This window comes from Meleagris gallopavo, chromosome Z (genome assembly GCF_000146605.3).
Source record: "Meleagris gallopavo isolate NT-WF06-2002-E0010 breed Aviagen turkey brand Nicholas breeding stock chromosome Z, Turkey_5.1, whole genome shotgun sequence".
Classification (NCBI taxonomy): Eukaryota; Metazoa; Chordata; class Aves; order Galliformes; family Phasianidae; genus Meleagris; species Meleagris gallopavo.
In genome coordinates, this window is record NC_015041.2 from 12,315,789 (window position 1) to 12,335,644 (window position 19,856).

The 19,856-nt window shown below is 39.0% G+C and overlaps 1 protein-coding gene across 1 annotated transcript in view; it reads left to right on the top strand.

The window, feature by feature from the left end:
- Positions 1-6,237: 6,237 nt before the first annotated feature.
- LOC100548465 (NAD(P) transhydrogenase, mitochondrial-like) overlaps positions 6,238-19,856 on the top strand; it is a 99,478-nt gene continuing 85,859 nt past the window's right edge. The window contains exon 1 of the mRNA XM_003213440.3: positions 6,238-6,295. Coding sequence (XP_003213488.3) covers positions 6,238-6,295 — 58 coding nt within the window. The remainder of the gene's footprint in view (positions 6,296-19,856) is intronic.

The following is a 19,856-nucleotide window of genomic DNA, read 5'->3' on the forward strand; positions in this document are numbered from 1 at the left end:
AATATTAAAAGAACCTCCTCTCCCTCCTATAAATCGGAGCAAGACACTATGTCTCCTATACATGTCCAGTAATTAAAAATATCGCCCAGGCATCTTCTCTGAGGCAGAGTAATTACAGGCAACATAAAAGAAAAAGTATTTGAGGAAGGGAAAAATATCTTAAAGCTGGTTTTGCTGTAGAGCAAACTTAGGTGAAGGAATCTGAACTGGAAACCCATTTTTTAGGAATAAAATGGCAAGATGGCCATTGTTAGATCTCTATGACTGTGGTCAACAAAACAGCACTTCTGTCTCTGCCAACTAGCAAATAGGAACAACATTTGCAAGACGTTGTGGGTTTTTGGAGAACACATACTCCTGAATGTAAGTCCGCCCTGTCAAGAGATCCAGAGAAAGAATGATTTCACATGAAGCTCTGAGCAACAATAAGCCTGTGAACAAATTAAACGGAAAACAGTTCATGCAGTAGCACTTGGGCTAGTCCAGACATGACAAGATATGGAAGACATGCTCTACACTGTGGACAGGGAGAATGGCCTCACTGGTCATGTAGATGCCCACATACCCAAGAGCTGAGCCTCCAAAAAATATCAAAACAACCAGAAGATGCAACAGGGCTGCTTGGATTGAAGAGGCTCAAGTAGAAATGGATTGGCAACATATGGGTGAATATTTCTGCCTCAGTAGACACCTCAGTCCATCATGGTTCCAGCATATAGATGGGCTTTAGATCGAGGACTGGACTTGTTACACATTTACTGTTACACAAGTAATCTGTGAATGTAAAACATAAGCTGCGAGCAACGAAGTCAACTGACTAAAGCCTCTCTCTGGTATGGAGAATGATGGTTGAAATACAAATACGGGGAGGCTGGGAAGGTGGTTTATATCTCATTCCCACAAACTTGCTATGTCAAGCAACATGTGCTTATGATGGTAAAAGCAATAAAATGGCTGGAAACATATCCCATGCCACATGCCACTACTCGAAACACTATCCTAGGCCTTCCAAAGCAATTCTTATGGAGACACGCTGCCTGAGAAAGAATTGAGTCAGATAGTGGGACTTATTTCCAAAGAACATCATAGGCACCTGAGCCAAATATCATGGCACTGAGTGAATGTATCACATTCCCTCTCCTACGCAAGCCTTGAGGAAAATTGAATGGACTGTTAAAAACTACATTGAGAGCAATGGGTGTAGGGACATTCAAACACTGGGATACTCAGGGATTTGCCTGTCGAGCTGGCCCTGCCCCATGAAACCTCTTATGTACAGCAGGAGGGGATTAAGCCCTTGTAGTGTATATGAAAAATATGCTGGGTAAAACAGTCTGGATTATTCCTATCTCAGGCAAAGGCCAGCTCATCTGTGGGGCTGCTTTCTCTCAAGACCTGGGTGCATTTGGAGGTAAAGTGGGAGGATGAGGAGGTCTGGTGCATACCTCAAACAGATCTGATGTTGGAAGAGAATAGAAAATTATTTTAATTGTATGGTGTTGTTATATAATACTGCATGTAATCACTACTGTGATTTTGGTATTCTTTATAAATTATATTACAGTAAGAACCACCCAAATTAATGAATGCTTACTTCTGGTGGAGCCAGAAGTGGCTACAGCATGCAGCAGTCCAACAGTGTGCCATTTATCTTGCCCTGAAGGACTGTTATGACAGAAGGAGTCCAAAGGCCTGGACTATATAAATCCAATGAACATTTTAGAAGGATAGCCTATGAACTAAGGGAATGAACTGTGTGCGTATGTATCAAAAGACAGGAAATGTGATCAATTGGAGCGCATGGGAAGGTGGGACCTGAGCATGATGTAAATGAAAAGAAATGGTATAAATAGCAAGGTGGGTATTGTCCTGAGAAAATTTTTTCTGTCCCTTGGATTTAGGAGAAAAATAATATTTATAATACTCTAATGTTTCAAGTTGCTATGGATCAGTTCTTACACAGAGCCAAGGACATTTCAACTTCTTACATTGCCAGTGAGGAGCTAAGTGTGCAGAAGAAGCTGAGAAAGACAGAACCAGGAAAGCTGACCAAAGTTGGCCAGTAGGATAGTCTATGCTACATGGTGTCATGCTGAATAATAAAACGGGGGGCGGAATTGGTCTGCCCACTGCCTGTGGAATGGCTGAAGTCAGCAGGGGGTGGTACAAAGGTCAAAGCGTAACGCAGGTGTCCTAAGGCGAGCTCAGGGAGGCCAGAAGCCTCCCGTGGAGCAGAAGGGCAAAAGCTCGCTTGATCTTAATTTTCCGTAAGACTACAGACTGTGAAAGCGGGGCCTCACGATCCTTCTGACTTTTTGGGTTTTATGCAATCGCATTGTGAATCACTTGTTTATATATATTAAAATCTTGTTATATGTATATACAAAGCAACTGGTATTATTTTTGTTTTCCCTTCTTTTCCAGTCTTCTTAAACTATCTATCTCAACACATGAGTTTTACTTTTTCTCGACTATATCCTCCATACTGTTCAGGGCAGGGTAGTGAGCAGAAAGTGTGGTTAACCATTTGCAATAGACTCCTTTAGAAAATTTTGAGACATATTATTTCTGCATTAGCTTCTTATTTTCTCATATTAGTCTCATTATTTTCCAATATATTCCATAAAAATATGTGTTTTTCGTCTTAAAGTCTTCAAAAAGTAATGGCATTGATATTTAGTTCAGGCTGGCTTTATTCACAATACTAAATCACTGTTTAAAACATGCTCCATCCTCAAACATATATATTCCTTTCTCGAAAATGGTATTATTTATCCTTGGTACATTTGTAGGGCGTTTTAAATGAATTAATGTCTGTTCATTGTTAAGATAGCACATGTATATATCTTTAAATTCTTCTGTGCTGTGTTACCAAGAAAGGGGAAATCAGCCAAACAAGAAGTGGAGCATATACTTCTTGACAAAGGCTAAATTGTAGAATCATAAATCATAAATCATAGAATTGCTTAGGTTGGAAGAGATCTCAATGATAATTCCAGGTTCCTCTGGATGACATCCCCTCCTTTGATGTTGCCAATTCCACTCATCTTAGTGTCATTTGCAAAATTGCTAAAGGTGCTCTTAGTCCCATCCTCTAAGTCACTGATAAAGGTGTTAAAGTGTACCAGTCCCAAGATGGACCCCTAAGAGACACTACTATCAGCAGCCTCCACCTGGATTTAGAGTCATTGACAGCAGCCTTCTGGTTGCAACCATCCAACCTGTTCCTTTTCCATCAAATATTGCATCCTTCTAATCTGTATCCCTCCAATGTAGAGATAAGGACATGGTGTAAGACCACATCAAAAGATTTGAAGAACTCCAGGATAGGCTGTTGATATACAAAGTCACCTATGCATATTGCCATTTTTATAACTTTCTCCTCTTGTTTCATACTGTGGTGACAGAGATTGCCTTCTTGTTGAAGCATTAAGTAGTTCAAACAAAGTCTTCATTCATGACTGATGATCCTAAGCATTTTAGTAATAGAAATTATAATAAATGTTTGTAATGAGAGAAACTGTGTAATGTTTTTGAAACATATATATTTGGAACTGTCTTAGTTTCAGCTGGAAGTGTTCTCTTTAGAGAGTCTGATATGATATTCTTGGAGAAAAACTATGTTGATAACATACCGATGTTTATTGTTTTTTTCTGAACAGTGTTGTACTAAGCCAAGGCCATTTGCAAAGGGGCCGAGAAGCTGGGAGGAAATGGAATTGGGACAGCTGATTGAAATTGGCCAAAGGAGTATTCCATACCATACCATACCATACCATACCATACCATACCATACCATACCATACCATACCATACCATACCATACCATACCATCATGCAGAAGAAGTTTTGAAGAGGGTGAGAGATGATCTTTTTCTCTTCAGCTTCTTGGAGTCTGCTTGGGGTGTTAGATGGACACCGATCAGGGATAAAATAAACCCCTTCCTTTCCATGTGGGCCTGGAAAGTGCTTTTCACATAGACATCCTGTGGGTGAGCAATTGCTTGTTCTTCACTTGTTATATACATATACATAGTCATATACATATACATATGTATAGTTGTAACTAGTATCCTTTTCTTTTTCTCTATCTTATTAAATGTTCTTTTTTTTTCCTCTGATTCTTTCCCTTATCCCACTGGGAAGGAACAACTGAGAGAATGACTGTGTCATGCTTAGCCACATGCTGGGTTAAACCAGAATGGGTTTTGTGTCTTTGTTTCAACCAAGTAGTACACATACATAAATAGTAATTCCACTAAACTCTTCTGTCTATCTTAAGAGTAATTCCATTCAGATTCATGCAGTTACATCAGCGTGAAATATTTTATATGCTCCTTCTTTGATGTACTCCTAAAATACCTAAAAAACATATTCTATTGTGTGTTTGCCGGTGAAAAAGGCAGAAAAAAATCCTCCTGCCCAATTTTAAATTGGATCAGGAGCTCATAAATCACTCTACTTTGGAAGAATTAGCAAATTGTTCAACTAACATACACTACTTAGAGCAATCAGTCTCTTTAATCTCCATTCTCTGTCATAGAAGCATGTTATCATTTTTTATTACAGTCTCATGATAAAATAGTTGAGCCATCTTGCTTCAGAAAACATATGTACAATGATTTTGTGTTGACTAGTGATGATTGCTTGTTATGGTTGACTTCACAGGTTGGTGATTTTTGGCTTTAATCTCAAAATAGACAGCAGTTTTGAAGAAATTATTTTAATTCCTTACCTTTATCACAACCATCTGATGGTCCCAGTCACTCTTATTCTATTATCTTGCAACTTTTATTGTAGAAAGAAAAGAACACTAAATCCTGGATGTGCTCAAGAGAATTAGTTGAATTAATTGGATCAGTTGAATTAATTTGATGCAACTATTTAAGGATCGATTCAACCTTTTTTTACTTAGAGAAAAGTGTGATATGCATATTTTCAAATGATCTCTTCCTCATCTCATAGGAAAGGCAAACAGTTAAATATGATTTTTTTTTTCCGGCTTTGTGTTTTTCATCACGTCTGTGTTTGCAGGCAGATATAGTCAGGAGCACTATGCTATATTTGAGTCTTGCAGCTTGCATGGGCTTCTTGTCTGGTAAGATATTAAAGTATCTCAAAATTTTTTTTTGCTTTCAGAAACTTTTGTACTAACAATGTTAAGTAGAAGATGTTTCAGAAGTATACTAGACAGCAGTCGGTCTCAACTCTACATGGGAAGGCCACAGTCACTTCCTCTCCTTTACAGAAAACACAGACTAATATTAGCTTGATAACTGGCCATGCAATATTTTAATAAACCTGAAGCATTCTCAATGTCTTTTCTGTTTACACATTAGCTCTAGCAGAAGAAGTATGTAGGATAACTTCAGTTACCTGTCATTATCTTGAGCTGAGTGAGGCCTTGCATGATGTTTTCTGACTCCAGCTACTAAAAGCATTTTGTAGCTTCTGCCAGTTCCAGTTGTCTACTACTAATCTTCTCAGATTAGCAAATCTTTGATAACAGTTATCTTTGATAGCATAACAGGTCTTGTAGACCATCATTTCTGGGGCGCAAAGGTTCTTTTCAGGCTCTGAATCATTTTCTTTGTAGATTCAAAGCCACTATTACAGTGCTCAGAGCCTCTTTTGGAGTGCCCAGTGCTTCCCCTATAGGACCAAAGCTGCTGTTTTGGGCTCAAAGAATCATTCTTGGGGTCTGAAGACCAACTTAGGGTCCAGAGACCCTTTTCTCAGGTTCCAAAACCAAACTTTTGTGGTCACTCTCTCGTTTTCGGGTTCCAAGTTGCTTTTCCAGGGCCCAGTGTCTCAGGTTGGTGTTCAGAAAATCCTCCTTAGAGCATCCAGAGCCTCATTTGAATATCCATAGATGAAAGGGCTCATGTTTCAGGGCACAAATATCATCTAAAGCTCTAAAACTCTCTTTTGGCAGCTTGAAAGCATAACAATAGGAAGAAGAATCTTAATTTTACAGGTTTCAGCAATTGCACAGTAGTTGTGCAGCACATTGCCTGGCACTGGGATAAAATAAACCCCTTCTTTTCCATTTACTGGGCCTAGAAAGTGCTTTTCACACAGACATCCTGTGAACCCTGGAAGGCATTGAGGAAAGCAGTGAATATGCCTCTCAGCTGGTTGGCAACACAGTGGCTGTGGGCAGAGGTGGGGAGCCCCTCACCCAAGTCATGTGCAATGCATCTGGACAACTATGAGAGCTGGGCAATCACAAACCGTATGACGTTTAAGAAGAGCAAGTGCCGGATTCTGCACCTGCAAAAAGAAAGCCGTGGCTGTATGTAAAGACTGGGGGATGAGACTCTGGATAGCAAACCCACTGAAAGGGATTTGGGTGTCTTGATCAAGAATAACTTGAACATGAGTCAGCAGAATGCCCAGGCAGCCAGGAAGGCCAACCATATCCCGGGGAGCATCAGACTAAGCACTGGTGAGGGAAGGGGTTGCCCTGCTCTGCACTGCATTAGTGAGGCCTCACTTCCAGTAATGAGTGCAGACTTGGGTGCCACAATACAAAAAGGGCATAAAACTATTAAAGAGTGTCTAGAGAATAGCTACAGAGATGGTGAAAGGTCTGGAGGGGAAGATATATATAGAGCAGACACTTAGTTTGTTCGACCTGGGGAGGAGAAGACTGAAGGAGACCTTGTTGTGGCCTGCAGCTCCTCACAGAGGAGCAGTGCAGATCTCTGGAGACAGTGGCAGGACCCAAGGGAATGGCATGGAGCTACAACAGGGGAAGGTCAGGTTGTATATCAGGAAAAGTTTCTTCACCCAGGTAGTGGTGATGGCATGGAGTTCAACAGGCATCTGGATAAAGCATTCAGACATATGGTCTGATTTTTGGGTGGTCCTTTGTGGAGCCAGGAGTTGGCTTTCATGATCCTTCCAACTATGGATATTCAGTGATTCTAAGAGTATCAGGGAGAATAGCCGGTGAAAAGAATGGATTTGTGGTTTGCAGCTTCATACAGTGAAAGATGTCTGCTTGCCAAGACAGTGTTTTCTTAAATATAGCACCCACTCATGAACAATGATTTTATATGACTACTCTACCATGATTAGTGACACATGATAGCTAATTTAGCTTTTGTTTTTGACATCTACTCAAAGCAGTGAGAGACAGTAAATAATGAGAGCATTAAAAAAATCACCTGGTGAAACTGCCAATCTGCCAGTGCCCAGATAATGATACAAAACATTTGGCCACCTAGGGGATCTTGGGGGTCATTTTCAGGGACCAGACAATGAATTAATTGAGGATTCTGTTTCCCTTCTTACACTAACTTGGCCTTGTGGGTAACTGCACTTTAAGGCTGCACTTCAAAACTCAGACTGTAGACTGAGTATATATTTTTCTGGGAGTTCCTTCAGTGATTCATATGTGCTACTTTCTCAGGAACAAACAGTCAGACTTCTCTACTGGCAATAATTCCTAGCTTCCTTTGAGTCAATGACTGTTATTTCATTCCCAAAGGAGGATATTGAGATGCTTACTAATATCCAGTAGTCTGAAAATATATGTTTTCTTTTTGTCTTTTTTAAGAGCTTTTCCCTCCCTGCTTTTCCAAATATTGTCAGTTATTTTTGGTAAGTAATAATTGCTTCAGGTATGCACATTGCTACGTATGGTATTGATAAGGTGTAGATCTTTGCTGACTGTCACGCTTCTGCCTGAGGAATAGAGCTACAAAAATAACCTGCTTGTCACAGATTTTGTCTAAAACACCATGTAAGAACTTTTTGATTCTCATAAAAGCTGGACATGAAATATTAGAATGTAGTCATCCCTGACCTAATGGATATTTATGGAACAAAAGAGCAAAATAAGTTTCATTAATTCGGTTTATTATCTGAAACACTGGAAAATCCTCTGACTTCTTGCCTTTTACCAAAAACATAAAAATAATCAGAGGTTAAGTCTAGACTGTCCTCAGAACAGAGAACATGCTGTGGTTCTCTCTTTTCCAGTGCATCCATGTTTTCTTGTTTGAAAGTGACAGGATGAGGGGAAGTGACACAAATGGAAGTGCACTGAGAATCTACCTGGCCTTGGGAGCTGAAAGTGCTGTGCGTCAGACTGATATTTGTATGTAAAAACCTTGCATTTGTATGTACAGACCAACTTTACAGACATTTTTAGGTTCTAGTTTCAGCAATTGTTTTGCACTGATTGTTGTTGCAGGTTTTTTTTCCTTTAGTTTAACTCTTAATCATCTTTACTCACTGATGTTGTTTGTCAGAATCCCTTCAGGAAGCCAGAGGTAGAGGGACAGCAGCACAGTCAATCATGCAGTCTTCAGTGAGAGAAGTAACCAATAAAATGAAATAAATAATATCCTCTCAGAGCATTAGTGTTCTCAGTGCTGGAGGAGCTTGTCATTCGGAAAGGCCTGCAGTGCAACACAATTTCAGTTACATAGTTGACCAACTATTAAAGTTGTTTATTGCTGTTCACATCATTGTTATGCTGCGTGAATTCTCTTTCATCTCCAGGTTCAGGTTTTGGATACACGTTCTTTTGGAAAAATTTCAAAGTCAATAAGCCAAGGGCTTATAGTACTGAAGAGGTTAGTCATAGCTTGGTTCAAATTCTGAACAATGATTAAGCTTATGATTTCTGAAATGTTTATGTGAGCTGTGTCTTGTATTGTTTATTGCTGTTGTTGACACTAACACGTATGGTCCAGATGACAGAATAAGATCTGCATTTGAGATTATGTGGTGTATTGTAAACTCAACATTGCAGATGTACTTCTAACTAATCAAAGACAGAGGAATTTCTTTGAGTCACATCTTGGATGTTTAATGCAACTCTTCCATTTCCAACTTGGAGAAGCTGACAAACACAAATAACTGGAGGCTTAGCAAGACATTCTGAAGCTACTAACAGGCTTCTTTCTTTGGAAAACCTTAAGAACAGCTGAAAGAGAGCTCTACAGATTATTTACAAAATAAAAGAGTAATTAATACCTGCTGGTGAGAGCAGACTTAATAAATACTGAGTGTTCTACAAAGTGACCTAAAGTAATTTCCTCACAAGAGTCCGATGAAATTCAATAAGTATGTGACTACTCCCATGTTGCAGCTGGGGAAAGAAGATGCAGACTTTCATATCATGGGGACATAACTAAGCCTGGAGCCCTGTTACCAGAATTTTCCTCTCAGTATGAGGGGAATGCTAAATCCTTCCAAAATGTTAGTCGGTTATTCAGGGGCTAAACCACACACACATTGTTCACCCCCTGAGAAACCTGTGGTCTCAACCAAGTGTCTTGGATTTATGTTAAAAAATGCAAAAAAGAGATGGGATTTTAGCACTTGTTTAGATGCCTAAGCTGCTTCTTAAGTGCTGGCATCAGATATGTAAATGAATTTTAGTAAAAAGCACTCAGAAAACACTTGCAGGTCCAAAATGTAGTGCTCCCATATTGCATCACATTCAGCCAAGAAAGCCCCGGGGGGGGGAACAAAAATTTGAATTTGTTCTTCAATTTTCACAATTTCTTCTATGTCCACTTCATTCACATTTTCTGTTGGCACTGCTGTCCTTGGCATTAGCTTTACTTACAATTTAATTGTACATTTTCAGTTTTACTTACATGATCACAGCAGTTTGTTAGCCAGATGCTAACTGTGCTGGATTGGAGTACAGTAAAGCACAATGAAGTATCATTTCATCTGGTCTATCATTTTTTAACAGTACTATTGTAACTTAATTAGTATTTCAGACTTGGAATCTTTCAAGTCAGAACAAGTTCTATTGAAATTCATAATTTTTCTTGCTTTGAGAAAGCTCAACTCAAAGCTCAGCTCTAGGACACAAATTGTCTTAGGATGAATGAAATGAAATTTGTGTTGTTTTTGTCTGAGAAGTACCAAAGAAGAAGTAGTGTACTGGGTTTCTGTAAAGGCTAGGACTGGCAATCTAGTGTGGTCTTTGAATGATACTTAAGAGGTTTTCAGCCTTACTTTTCTGTACATTTCATTTTTGTTCTAATCTGTCTGTTTCAGACATCTCTGCAAAGGTAGGTAACCAGTGCTCATCCATCTAACTTCCTTTTTGTTATTTCCAGAGGACCAGTGTTAGACTTTCTGTTGTACTATGCTGAATGTTCTACAAATTACTATTTCATTAGGCTTGTCTGTCTGTTTATAGCCATCTTGAAAATAATTTATCAGGGATACTATCTGATGTGATTTAGAACAAGGAACATTGAAACTTTATTATGTAAATTATCTAATATATTTGAGGTACTAAGAACTTTGCACAGAAAAAAATGTTCCTGTTTTCTACTTATCTCTTACCTTTTTAGAAATTATATACTTTCAATATCAGTGTTTCTTTTTTTTTAATGAGTAAAGTGGTCTTATGGCTTTTGTCTGGCTTTACAAGAGATATTCTTTTCACGATGGCAAGCACTGTAAGAAATTTTTGTTTATAAGCCACTTTGCATCAATAAATTGTAAATAAATACAGAAATAAACCACAGCCTAATTACCTACAAATGTAATAAGCCTCGTTTCTTATGGTTTTTGTTATTACTGCAGTATTGATAAACCATTAACAGAATAAAAAGGAGCTTTTTCTTAATAGTTAACACAAGTTTTACATTTGTTTATGTGAAAAGAAGTAGGTGTTATGAATGATCAAACAAAATATATCTCAATAGCAAAAGCACTAAAAGCCAGCTGTATACTTTTCATCCACGGTCAAACACTTGGTTTTATGAACATTTTAATATTTTTATTCAGGAATAACCAAAAATCTCCAAGTGCTAATATATTTATTAATTTTAGTTTTACCACAGTAAACAAAAATTAGAGCATTTGGATTTGGTTTGTCTTGTTTGAAATATGACCTTGTAAAACTGGATCACATTTCACCACTTGTATTTACATATCTTCACTCAAATACAAAATTGAATTATATGATCAGGCTACGTGAAACACATTGTTTTAGTATCAAAGCATTTCTCTAATCTCTTTTGCTGTTTGGTATGATTTGTTTTGTAAATATTTACAAGTTTGTTTCTAAAAGCAAGAATTTTAAATGAGGTAGGAAAGACAAATACAACAGAAGTAACAAATCAGGAAAGTATTTTTTCTTGGCTACAGAATGATTGGCTTCAGAGGCTGATGAATGTTGCAACATAGAAGTTGCATGGAGGTTGGTGTACCCTTTTTTCTTGTCACCACAAGAACTAACACTGTACTTATGAGTCTTTTACATCTTTGTCAGCTCATCTCTACATTTAAAACCATTCTACAGAACCTATTTTTAACTAGACTTGATCAGCAGAGCTCAAACGTTGTTCCAAACTTATCCATTGTTCAAACTCAGTTACACTGACCTTTTATAAGACAGTTTGTCTTCCTGCTTTGACAGAAACTTCATGTTTCTGATTTCTGAATCAAGTTATCTAGAAAAGGCTTTTATTTATTCAAACGTTTGTTTTATTTCCACCATTTATCATTACATTTGCATTGTGACAGTTTTAACGAGATGGATTTTTGTGTAGAAGTTTTGTGTTGTGTTGAAGAGCTGTCCAGAAATGTCCAAATGAGGTAGAAAACCTTTTGAGAACTTCAGGAAGAATTTGTAACCCTGGGAGAGTATGAAAGCCTTTTACTGAAAAAAACATTTAAATAGCTGGACAGAGCTAGGTAAATGTTGCTTAAAAATATGTATTTGACTCAAAGCTTTGACTTTCACTTTGACTTGTTTCTTTTCCTCTCTTTCTATCAAGCATTTTATTTACAGATGTATCCTTGGTGATGTAATTAATCATTAATGGACTAGCCCATATGTTCATATACAGGAAGTTTATTGTGAATCCATTCTGTAAGCTCTTCATTTGTTTGAGTATTATGCAGTCAAAGGAACAATTATGCTAAAATCAGGTAAATCACACAACCAAACTCAATGAATTCTGCAGATTGTTAAGTTCAAGATACTAAGTATGGTCATTATTTAATAGATAAAAGACACAACATAACAATCATGTATGTTTTAAAATGTAAGAATTGATTGTAAATAATAAAACTGCTGAACTCTTAAAATACTTTGTATGTGTGTATCCTCAAAAGGAGAAAAAACTCATTCCGGTTTGCATTGTAGTCATTTATTTTCGGCGCTCCTTTGAGTAGCAAACTGCAACTTTTTAATTCCTACTTCAAAAAGTCATCTCCATCTTTGTCTACTGTACTCTGATCTGCTAGCAGCTCCAGTCTCTCTGAAGGCATTGCTGATGCAAAGTCTTTTCCTTCAACAAGTAGGTTAAGTTGCTCTAACATCAGTCTTACATTTTAGCTAACACTTACAGCAGGATTTTCTCTACTTTTTCTTGACAAATCTCTTCAGCCTGGTTTACTGAAGATCCCTCTCTGTTGCTCTACCTCACTATGAGTGCAGAGCAGGTTTTGTGGTGCTAAATCTTCAAGCCTGGCAATGTGAGATTCTCAGTCAAGTGCATCTGTTTGCATATGTTTTTCTTCTTGACAATGTGCTGGAGGTATGGTCTGGGGAAAAATGTTGGGATTTTTGTTTTATTTCTTTCTCTACTTAGTCATTCTGTAAGAAAAGAATGACAAGTTCATAGAATCATAGAATCATAGAATCACAGAACCATAGAACCATAGAATCATAGAATCATAGAATGGCTTGGGTTGGAAAAAACCACAAGGATCAAGTTCCAACCTCTGCCATCCACTAGATCAAGTATTTAGATCAGTTTGGCCATGGCCCCATCCAACCTGGCTTTAAACACCTCCAGGGATGGGCCATCCACAGCTTCTCTGGGCAACTTGTGCCAGTACCTCACCACTCTCTCAGTAAAAAACTTTCCCCTGACATCTAATCTAACTCTCCCTTCCTTTAGTTTAAAACCTTTCTGCATTGTCCTATCACTATCTACCCATGTGGAAAGTTGATTTCCCTCATGTTTATAAATTCTCATGCTGGAAGACTGCAGGGGATCTTCCCTCAGCTTTCTCTCTTCCAGGCTGAACAAGCCCTGTTTCTTCAGCCTGTCTTCATAGGAGAGGTGTTTCAGCCCTTGAATCATCTTCATGGCGCTCCTCTGGACCTTGTCCAAAAACTCCACATCTTTCATTTGTCAAGGGCCCCGGACTTGGATGCAGTATGGGGTCTGATGAGGGCAGAATAAAGTGGGACGATCACCTCCCTCATCCTAGCTACCCCTCTTCTGTTGGAATGCTGGATACCATTGGAATTCCAGGCTGCAAGTGCACACTGCTGGCTCATGTCACATTTTTCATCACCAGAACTCCTAAGTCCCTCTCAGCAGGGCTACTCTCAAGTAGTTATTCTACTAGTTTATATTGATTACCTTGGCCGAAGAGCAAAACCTTGCACTTTGTTTGTTGAATCTCATTGTGTTCACAAGTGGCCACCTTTCAAGTTTCAAGATCCCTCTGGATGGAATCCCTTCCTTCTGTTTTATCAGCTGCACAGCTTAGCTTGATGTCACCAGCAAACTTGCTGAGGGTGCCCTCAATCCCATCATATGTCGTGATAAGGATGTCAAAAAGTACCGGTCCCAAAACAGACACTTGAGGAACACTGCTTGTTACTGTCCTTCGCCTGGACACAGAGCCATTGACTATAACTCTCTGGCTGTGATCTTCCAACCAATTCCTTTTCCATCAAATAGTCCACCCTTCAAATCCATATCTCTCGAATATAGAGGTAAGAATGTCACAGGTGACCATGTCAAAGGTCTTGCAGAAGTCCAGGTGGGTATCACTTGCCTTCCCTTTGTCCACCAATGATGTCACTGAGATGGTAGCAAGTATTTCTTCAGGCAGCAGCAATTGCACAATGTCACCCACTTTGGTAGTTAACTTTGTAAACAGGATAACAGGTGCTCTGATGATGAATGCTATGAAAACTAAATGTCCTCTAACTGCTAGATGCAGAACTGTAAACACTGAGGTATCCACGTCAGCTACCTTGTTGTACAAAAGAATGTCTTCTTCCATCTCTCTGTAGTCAACCTCTTCAATACTTTCATTCCTTTCCAAGCAAAGAAAAAAATAGAAGTATCTGTTGACCTTTTTGCCAGAGAATGACCGGGTGAACTCCTGTGTAAACTAACCGATTCAGGAGATAATTGCATTCAGTCAGTGTTAGATCAAACAAACGGAAAGCCCGTGAATCAGGTAGACAAACTTTGGGCCCATCAGTGAGTGATATTTTTGGTGAAAGTCTCAAATAAAAATATAACAAATATTTATGTTTGCCATGAACTTAGAGGATCACCCACACCCTTCTTGATTTATGTACAGTTTAGGTACAGCTATATTCCTATAGGAATACACTAAATGACCTTTTATCAGTCCTGCTATCTAGGATTTCTCTTTGTAGTTTAAAGAATCATTCTAGGATTGCTGGTGGCAGAGCATTCTTAAACTGCTCTCTTTGTATGTGCTTTCTCAAGGACCTTGTATGTTCCTGAGCCCACTCAAAATTTGAATTCCAGCACTTTGAGATTACTGATACTGTCTCTTCTCTGTCTGGAATATGGGTGCTTTTATGTTTTTTTTTTCCTTATCTCTTACATAATCGCAGTACAGAGAAGAAAAGATATAAGTATGTTGACAGTAGTATCAGAGGCCAAGATTTGCTGGCCTGGGATGTCTTCCTAGTGTTATAGTTCTCAGATAACTGGCATAGAGCTGAATGTGACAATATGGGAGGAAAAGTAAACATACACATTCTTTGTATAGCAAAACCCATTGGGGACATACTTGGGCTTAATTTTGTATAAACAGAAGTAGCTAAGAAGATAAAACAAGTACAAAGAATATAACCTGCTCCCAAGTTATTATACGTTCCTAAGAGATTTGGAAGGAGCAGGCAGAATATATTTTGGGTTATCCTGAAAGCGTCTGTAGGGAATATAGCAAATGATCAACAAAGTGGAGATGCTGTTGGGACGGGTATGGAGGCATGCTGGGAAGGAGTGGGGGAAGAAAGGCAAGCTCTAGGACAAGATGGTGAAACAGGGGGAACATGTTTAGGTACTAAATAAGAAAATATAGAGACCTAAGTATAGATTTATATGAAGTCAGAGAAAGATGACTCAGGTCATTGTACTTGAATGTGTGGGCTGGTAATATTGCTCAAGTTTGAAGAAATGTTCTGGAGTTCATCTTTGGCTATGCTATTTTCACTAAATGCCACCAATTACTTCAAAGCTTTAGATTTCTCTTTCAGTGATACAGTACTAGATAGTGCCTGAATTAGTGATCACCCCAAAAAAGCATGGCAGAACGAATCACTTCCATCTGTTTATATGAAAGGTAGCAAGCAGAAAAATCGGATATGGTATCTGGGAGATAATTCCTAAAACCCACACTATGTTCTGTACAATTTACAAGAGAAAATAATGGCATGGTCCTTGTTCATCAAACTGCTGTTTGTAATGGACATTTAGGAACACTGAGAAGGATATCATAGAATCACAGAATCATAGAATGGCTTGGATTGGAAAGGACCTTAAGGATTGGAAGGGACCTCAAGGATCACTGAGCTCCAGCCCCTCCTGCCGCATGCAGGGCCACCAACCTCCATATCTAGTACTAGAGCAGATTGCCCAGGGCCCCATCCAACTTGGCTTTGAACACCACCAGGGATAGGGCATCCACAACCTCTCTGGGCAGCCTGTTTCAGCACCTCACCACTCTCCCTGTGAATAATTTCCCTCTGACATCTAATCTAAACCTTCCTTCCTTGAGCTCAAAACATCCCCCTTGTTCTGTCACTATCTATCCTTGTAAAAAGTTGACTCCCTCCTGTTTATAATCCATCTTAAATATTGGAAGGCTGCAATAAGGTCGCCCCGCAGCCTTCTCTTCTCCAGACTGAACAAGCCCAGCTCCCTCAGCTTGTCTTCGTAGGGGAAGTGCTCCAGCTCCCTGATCATCTTTGTGGGCTCTTCTGGACCCTCTCCAACAGCTCTCTGTCTTTCTTGTACCAGGGACCCCAGACCTGAATGCAGTACTTCAGATGGGGCCTCACATGGGCAGAATAGAGAGGGACAATCACCTCCCTATCCCTGCTGGCCATCCCTCTTCTGATGGAGCCCAGGATACTTCTGGCTCACATTAAGCTTTTCATCCACCAGGACACCCAGGCCATTCTTTGCAGGGCTGCTTTCAAGGACTGCTCCTTCTAGTCTGTATAGATGCCTGGGATTCTCCATCCCAAGTGTAAAAACTTGCACTTTGCTGTGTTGAACCTCATTAGATTCACGTGGGCCCACCTTTCAAGTTTGTTGAGGTCCCTCTGAATGGCATTCCTTTCTTCCACCGTGTCTGCTGCACCACTCAGCTTGGTGTCATCAGCAAACTTGCTGAGGGTTCGATTCCATCATTGATGTCATTGATAAAGATGTTAAAGAACACTGGTCCCAAGACAGACCCCTGGAGGACACCGCTCATTACTGGCCTCACCTGGACATAGGGCCATTAATTACTACCCTCTGTCTGCAGCCTTTCAGCCAATTCCTTATCCACTGGGTGATCCACCCGTCATTTCCACATCCCTCCAATTTGGAGATAAGCATGTGGTGGGGGACCACGCTTGAGCAAGACAAAGGCCTTGCTCAAGCCCAGGTGAATGATCAGTTGCCTTCCCTTTGACCACCATATATTTGACTTTCATATACTCCACTGTGTGCTGATAAAAATCAAGGAAAGTTGGAAGCAATGATCACTGAGGCAACAGAAGGACAGTCATATTTTTGTTTCGTTCCTATCTTTTTCATTTTCCCGAGGACAGGATCATATTTCCATATTCACATTTTGCTCTCTGGGTAGATACAGGAATATGAACAAAAATTTGAAGACCAAGACTAATCTATAAATCTTGCAAAGAGCAGAATGTTGCAATGACTCTACAAAAATAATTTCTGGGGGTTACTGCAGGGGTGTTTTCATACTTCACAGTCAATATGAAAGGAAAAAGTGCTACAGCTTTGTTTAGATATAAACAGTTCTTTTGTTGAAATAAATAAAATTATCTCATTTTCTGTAGACCAGATTAGTATTGTTTTCAAGCACTGAGTCTGAATAAACAGCAGACTGTTCTCATTCAGAGGTGAAATCATAAGTTGTTTCCCCCCTTAAATGTCCCAGGACTTTTTGAAATGACATCACCTGCGCATTCATCAAAGCTCTCTATTTGGCATATTTTTTTCTGGTTTGGCAAAAATTAAGCAATGACTTGAATATGGTCCAGTTTGTAGAAAAAAAATACTTTTAAAAATACATCTGTTTTAAATTTGTTTTGGAGGCTTAGTAGTATAAAAGTTTTTATGCCATTATTTCCATACTTCTTTTTCTCCCTTCTATTTTTTGGAACATGGATTGTGTAGGATGAATCAGAAGTGTTTTCTTATTGAGCAATCTGCAAATTGAGAGAACAAACTGCCCAGAAATGTCCATGTTTTCCCGATAACCTTGTTTGAGGAAAAGCACGTTTGTCATGGCGGTGCTGTGGTTTCTGCCCAGTGGGTGGGTCGGCCATGCTGGGAGCGTCTTCCTCTGAGCAGCTCTTGAAAAGCATGCTGCCAAAAGGACTGTGTGAACAGTCTTGGAGCCTTGAAGGTGGTGGAGGTGCCTCCCCACGTACAGAATTGGACTCAGTCCACAGTGCTAGATGTATTGATGTCTGAGTGGAAGAGTTGCTGTGCACTTGCTGACTTGGTCATACCTGTGCTCTGGTGTCATGCCAGCTTCCCTCAGAGCAGCAGTGGGAGCTTGCTGTGTGTCCTCTCTGCCTAGAGTAATCTCCTTCAGCAGTTAGATTTTTTCAGGTAGGAGGTACAGTGTGCATCCTGTGCATTCTGGTACCAGTGAAGTAAAGTATCAAACAATTCACAAGCCTAAATAAATGTGCAGATTAACTTTTGAGTGCCAGTACATCTTAACATGAGAAAAGTCCAACCTTTTTTCAATTTGATTGTTAATTAGATAATAAACTTAGGCTTTTATTTTTCCTAATTACTTTTTAGTTTGTGTAACAGTGTAACAGTGCACTGGACAATAGGAGACAGGCTGTGGGCAAGTAACATTTCTGTATTAAATTAATTAAGGAGACCAGGCTGGAATTATGTAATCTTCATTCCTCAAAACTGAGAGCTTGGTAAAATAATTAATTCTTTTCATAGCAACTTTAGATCGAACCCAGAAGGCCAGCTTATTGCTGGAGTTAATGAAAACAATATCACTGCTCTGTACTCCTGTTTAAAGTTAGAAGGCTAAAAGCTGTGAGTACACTGGACCAGATTTTTCCTCTTGCATACATTTTATAATATAAGAACTGCTGTAGTGGATTAGAGCAAAATAAAAAGAAAACTAACTCTTGTCCCCAGCAATGACTAGTGCTTCATATTTAAAAAGAAAACTGTCTTTAGCATCTCAGTAACACCACAAACTTCACTGAGTTTACTGCTGCTCCTGGAAAGGGATGCCTTGGCTGCATGTAGCTACAGTGACAGCATTTTACTGTTGGGATAGCTGAACTAGCTTTACATCAGCCAGTTCCATGTCTAAAGCGCAAAGTGGTCTTCACCATCACTTGTATGCAGAGCATGGACATACAACATCATGAAGTAACCCTAACCCTCAAGAGCCAAACCAACATTTTTGATAGCAAAGTTTGGCACACATGGTGGACTTAATATTAGGTATCTACTTACTCTTTCCTAGGCCTTTATATCCCTGGACTTTTAGACCTGCATATACATTTGTGATAGTCAGGGCTTATTTTTGGATGTGTTAGCATTACTCCAATTTTGGCTCTTTTTACTTCTGTTTTTTTTATTCTTCTTTGTGTTGGAGAGGAGAAATCAACTTCAGATGTTCAGTTTAAGAGAGTTGAAATTTTATATACAGGTAATGGGAGAAACAAAGACAAGAAAATAGGGAGTGGCATTTGGTGACATAAAGCATCTTAGAAACAGTAGCTGATGGGTGCCTTTGGAATTAGAAATGACAGTTTGTTTTTGAGAATGAAACCTATGTACCTAATAACCTGTCTATACTTTTCTATCGTTGTTTAGATTCATTTTTATGTTTTAATCTGATTGACTTCTGCACGAACACTTATAATTTTATTTGCACAAGATAAAGTTTCATTCCAGAGAGCTGTCAGATAGTAGTGTACTGGATAGTGTACACTGACAATCTTTTGTAGATATCCAGCATATACTGCTTTTTGTATGTCATTGGTCTATAAAAGTGGAGAACTTGTATATCAGCTCCACAACAATGGAGGTATTCATAGGAAGCTTTTTTGCTAAAACATGCAGAGGACAGATAGTACTTGCCTGTTGCAGAAAATTTATCAAGAAATTATATATATATTTTCCTCTGAATTCACCTCAAATTCTAAATGAAGCCCAACTCAACATTTTAGAGCTGACATCAACTACATATTATTTCATTATTGTTGTTGTTATTTGTTTGTTTGTTTTGTTCTATAGAGGTCTTATTTTAGAGCTGGACAGTAAGTGAAGTGGGCATTTGGAAAAGATTACCACAAGGAAGAAGCAGGTCAATTTTAAGCATAGTAATCATGGTTATATTTTGTGAATACAAACACCATGATTCTTGTTCTCGGCATAAAATATGAAGTAAGTGCTAAGATGTGCTGTCAGTGATTTCATAAAACCCATATTAAGTTTAAAAAATGAGAAGCACAAGGGGAACATGGAAAAAAGTAAGTGCATAATGAGCAAGAGAATACAGAAGCACTGCTAACTGGCATTGCAGCCACCAAGAAAAGCAGGCCAAGAAATAACTGGGAG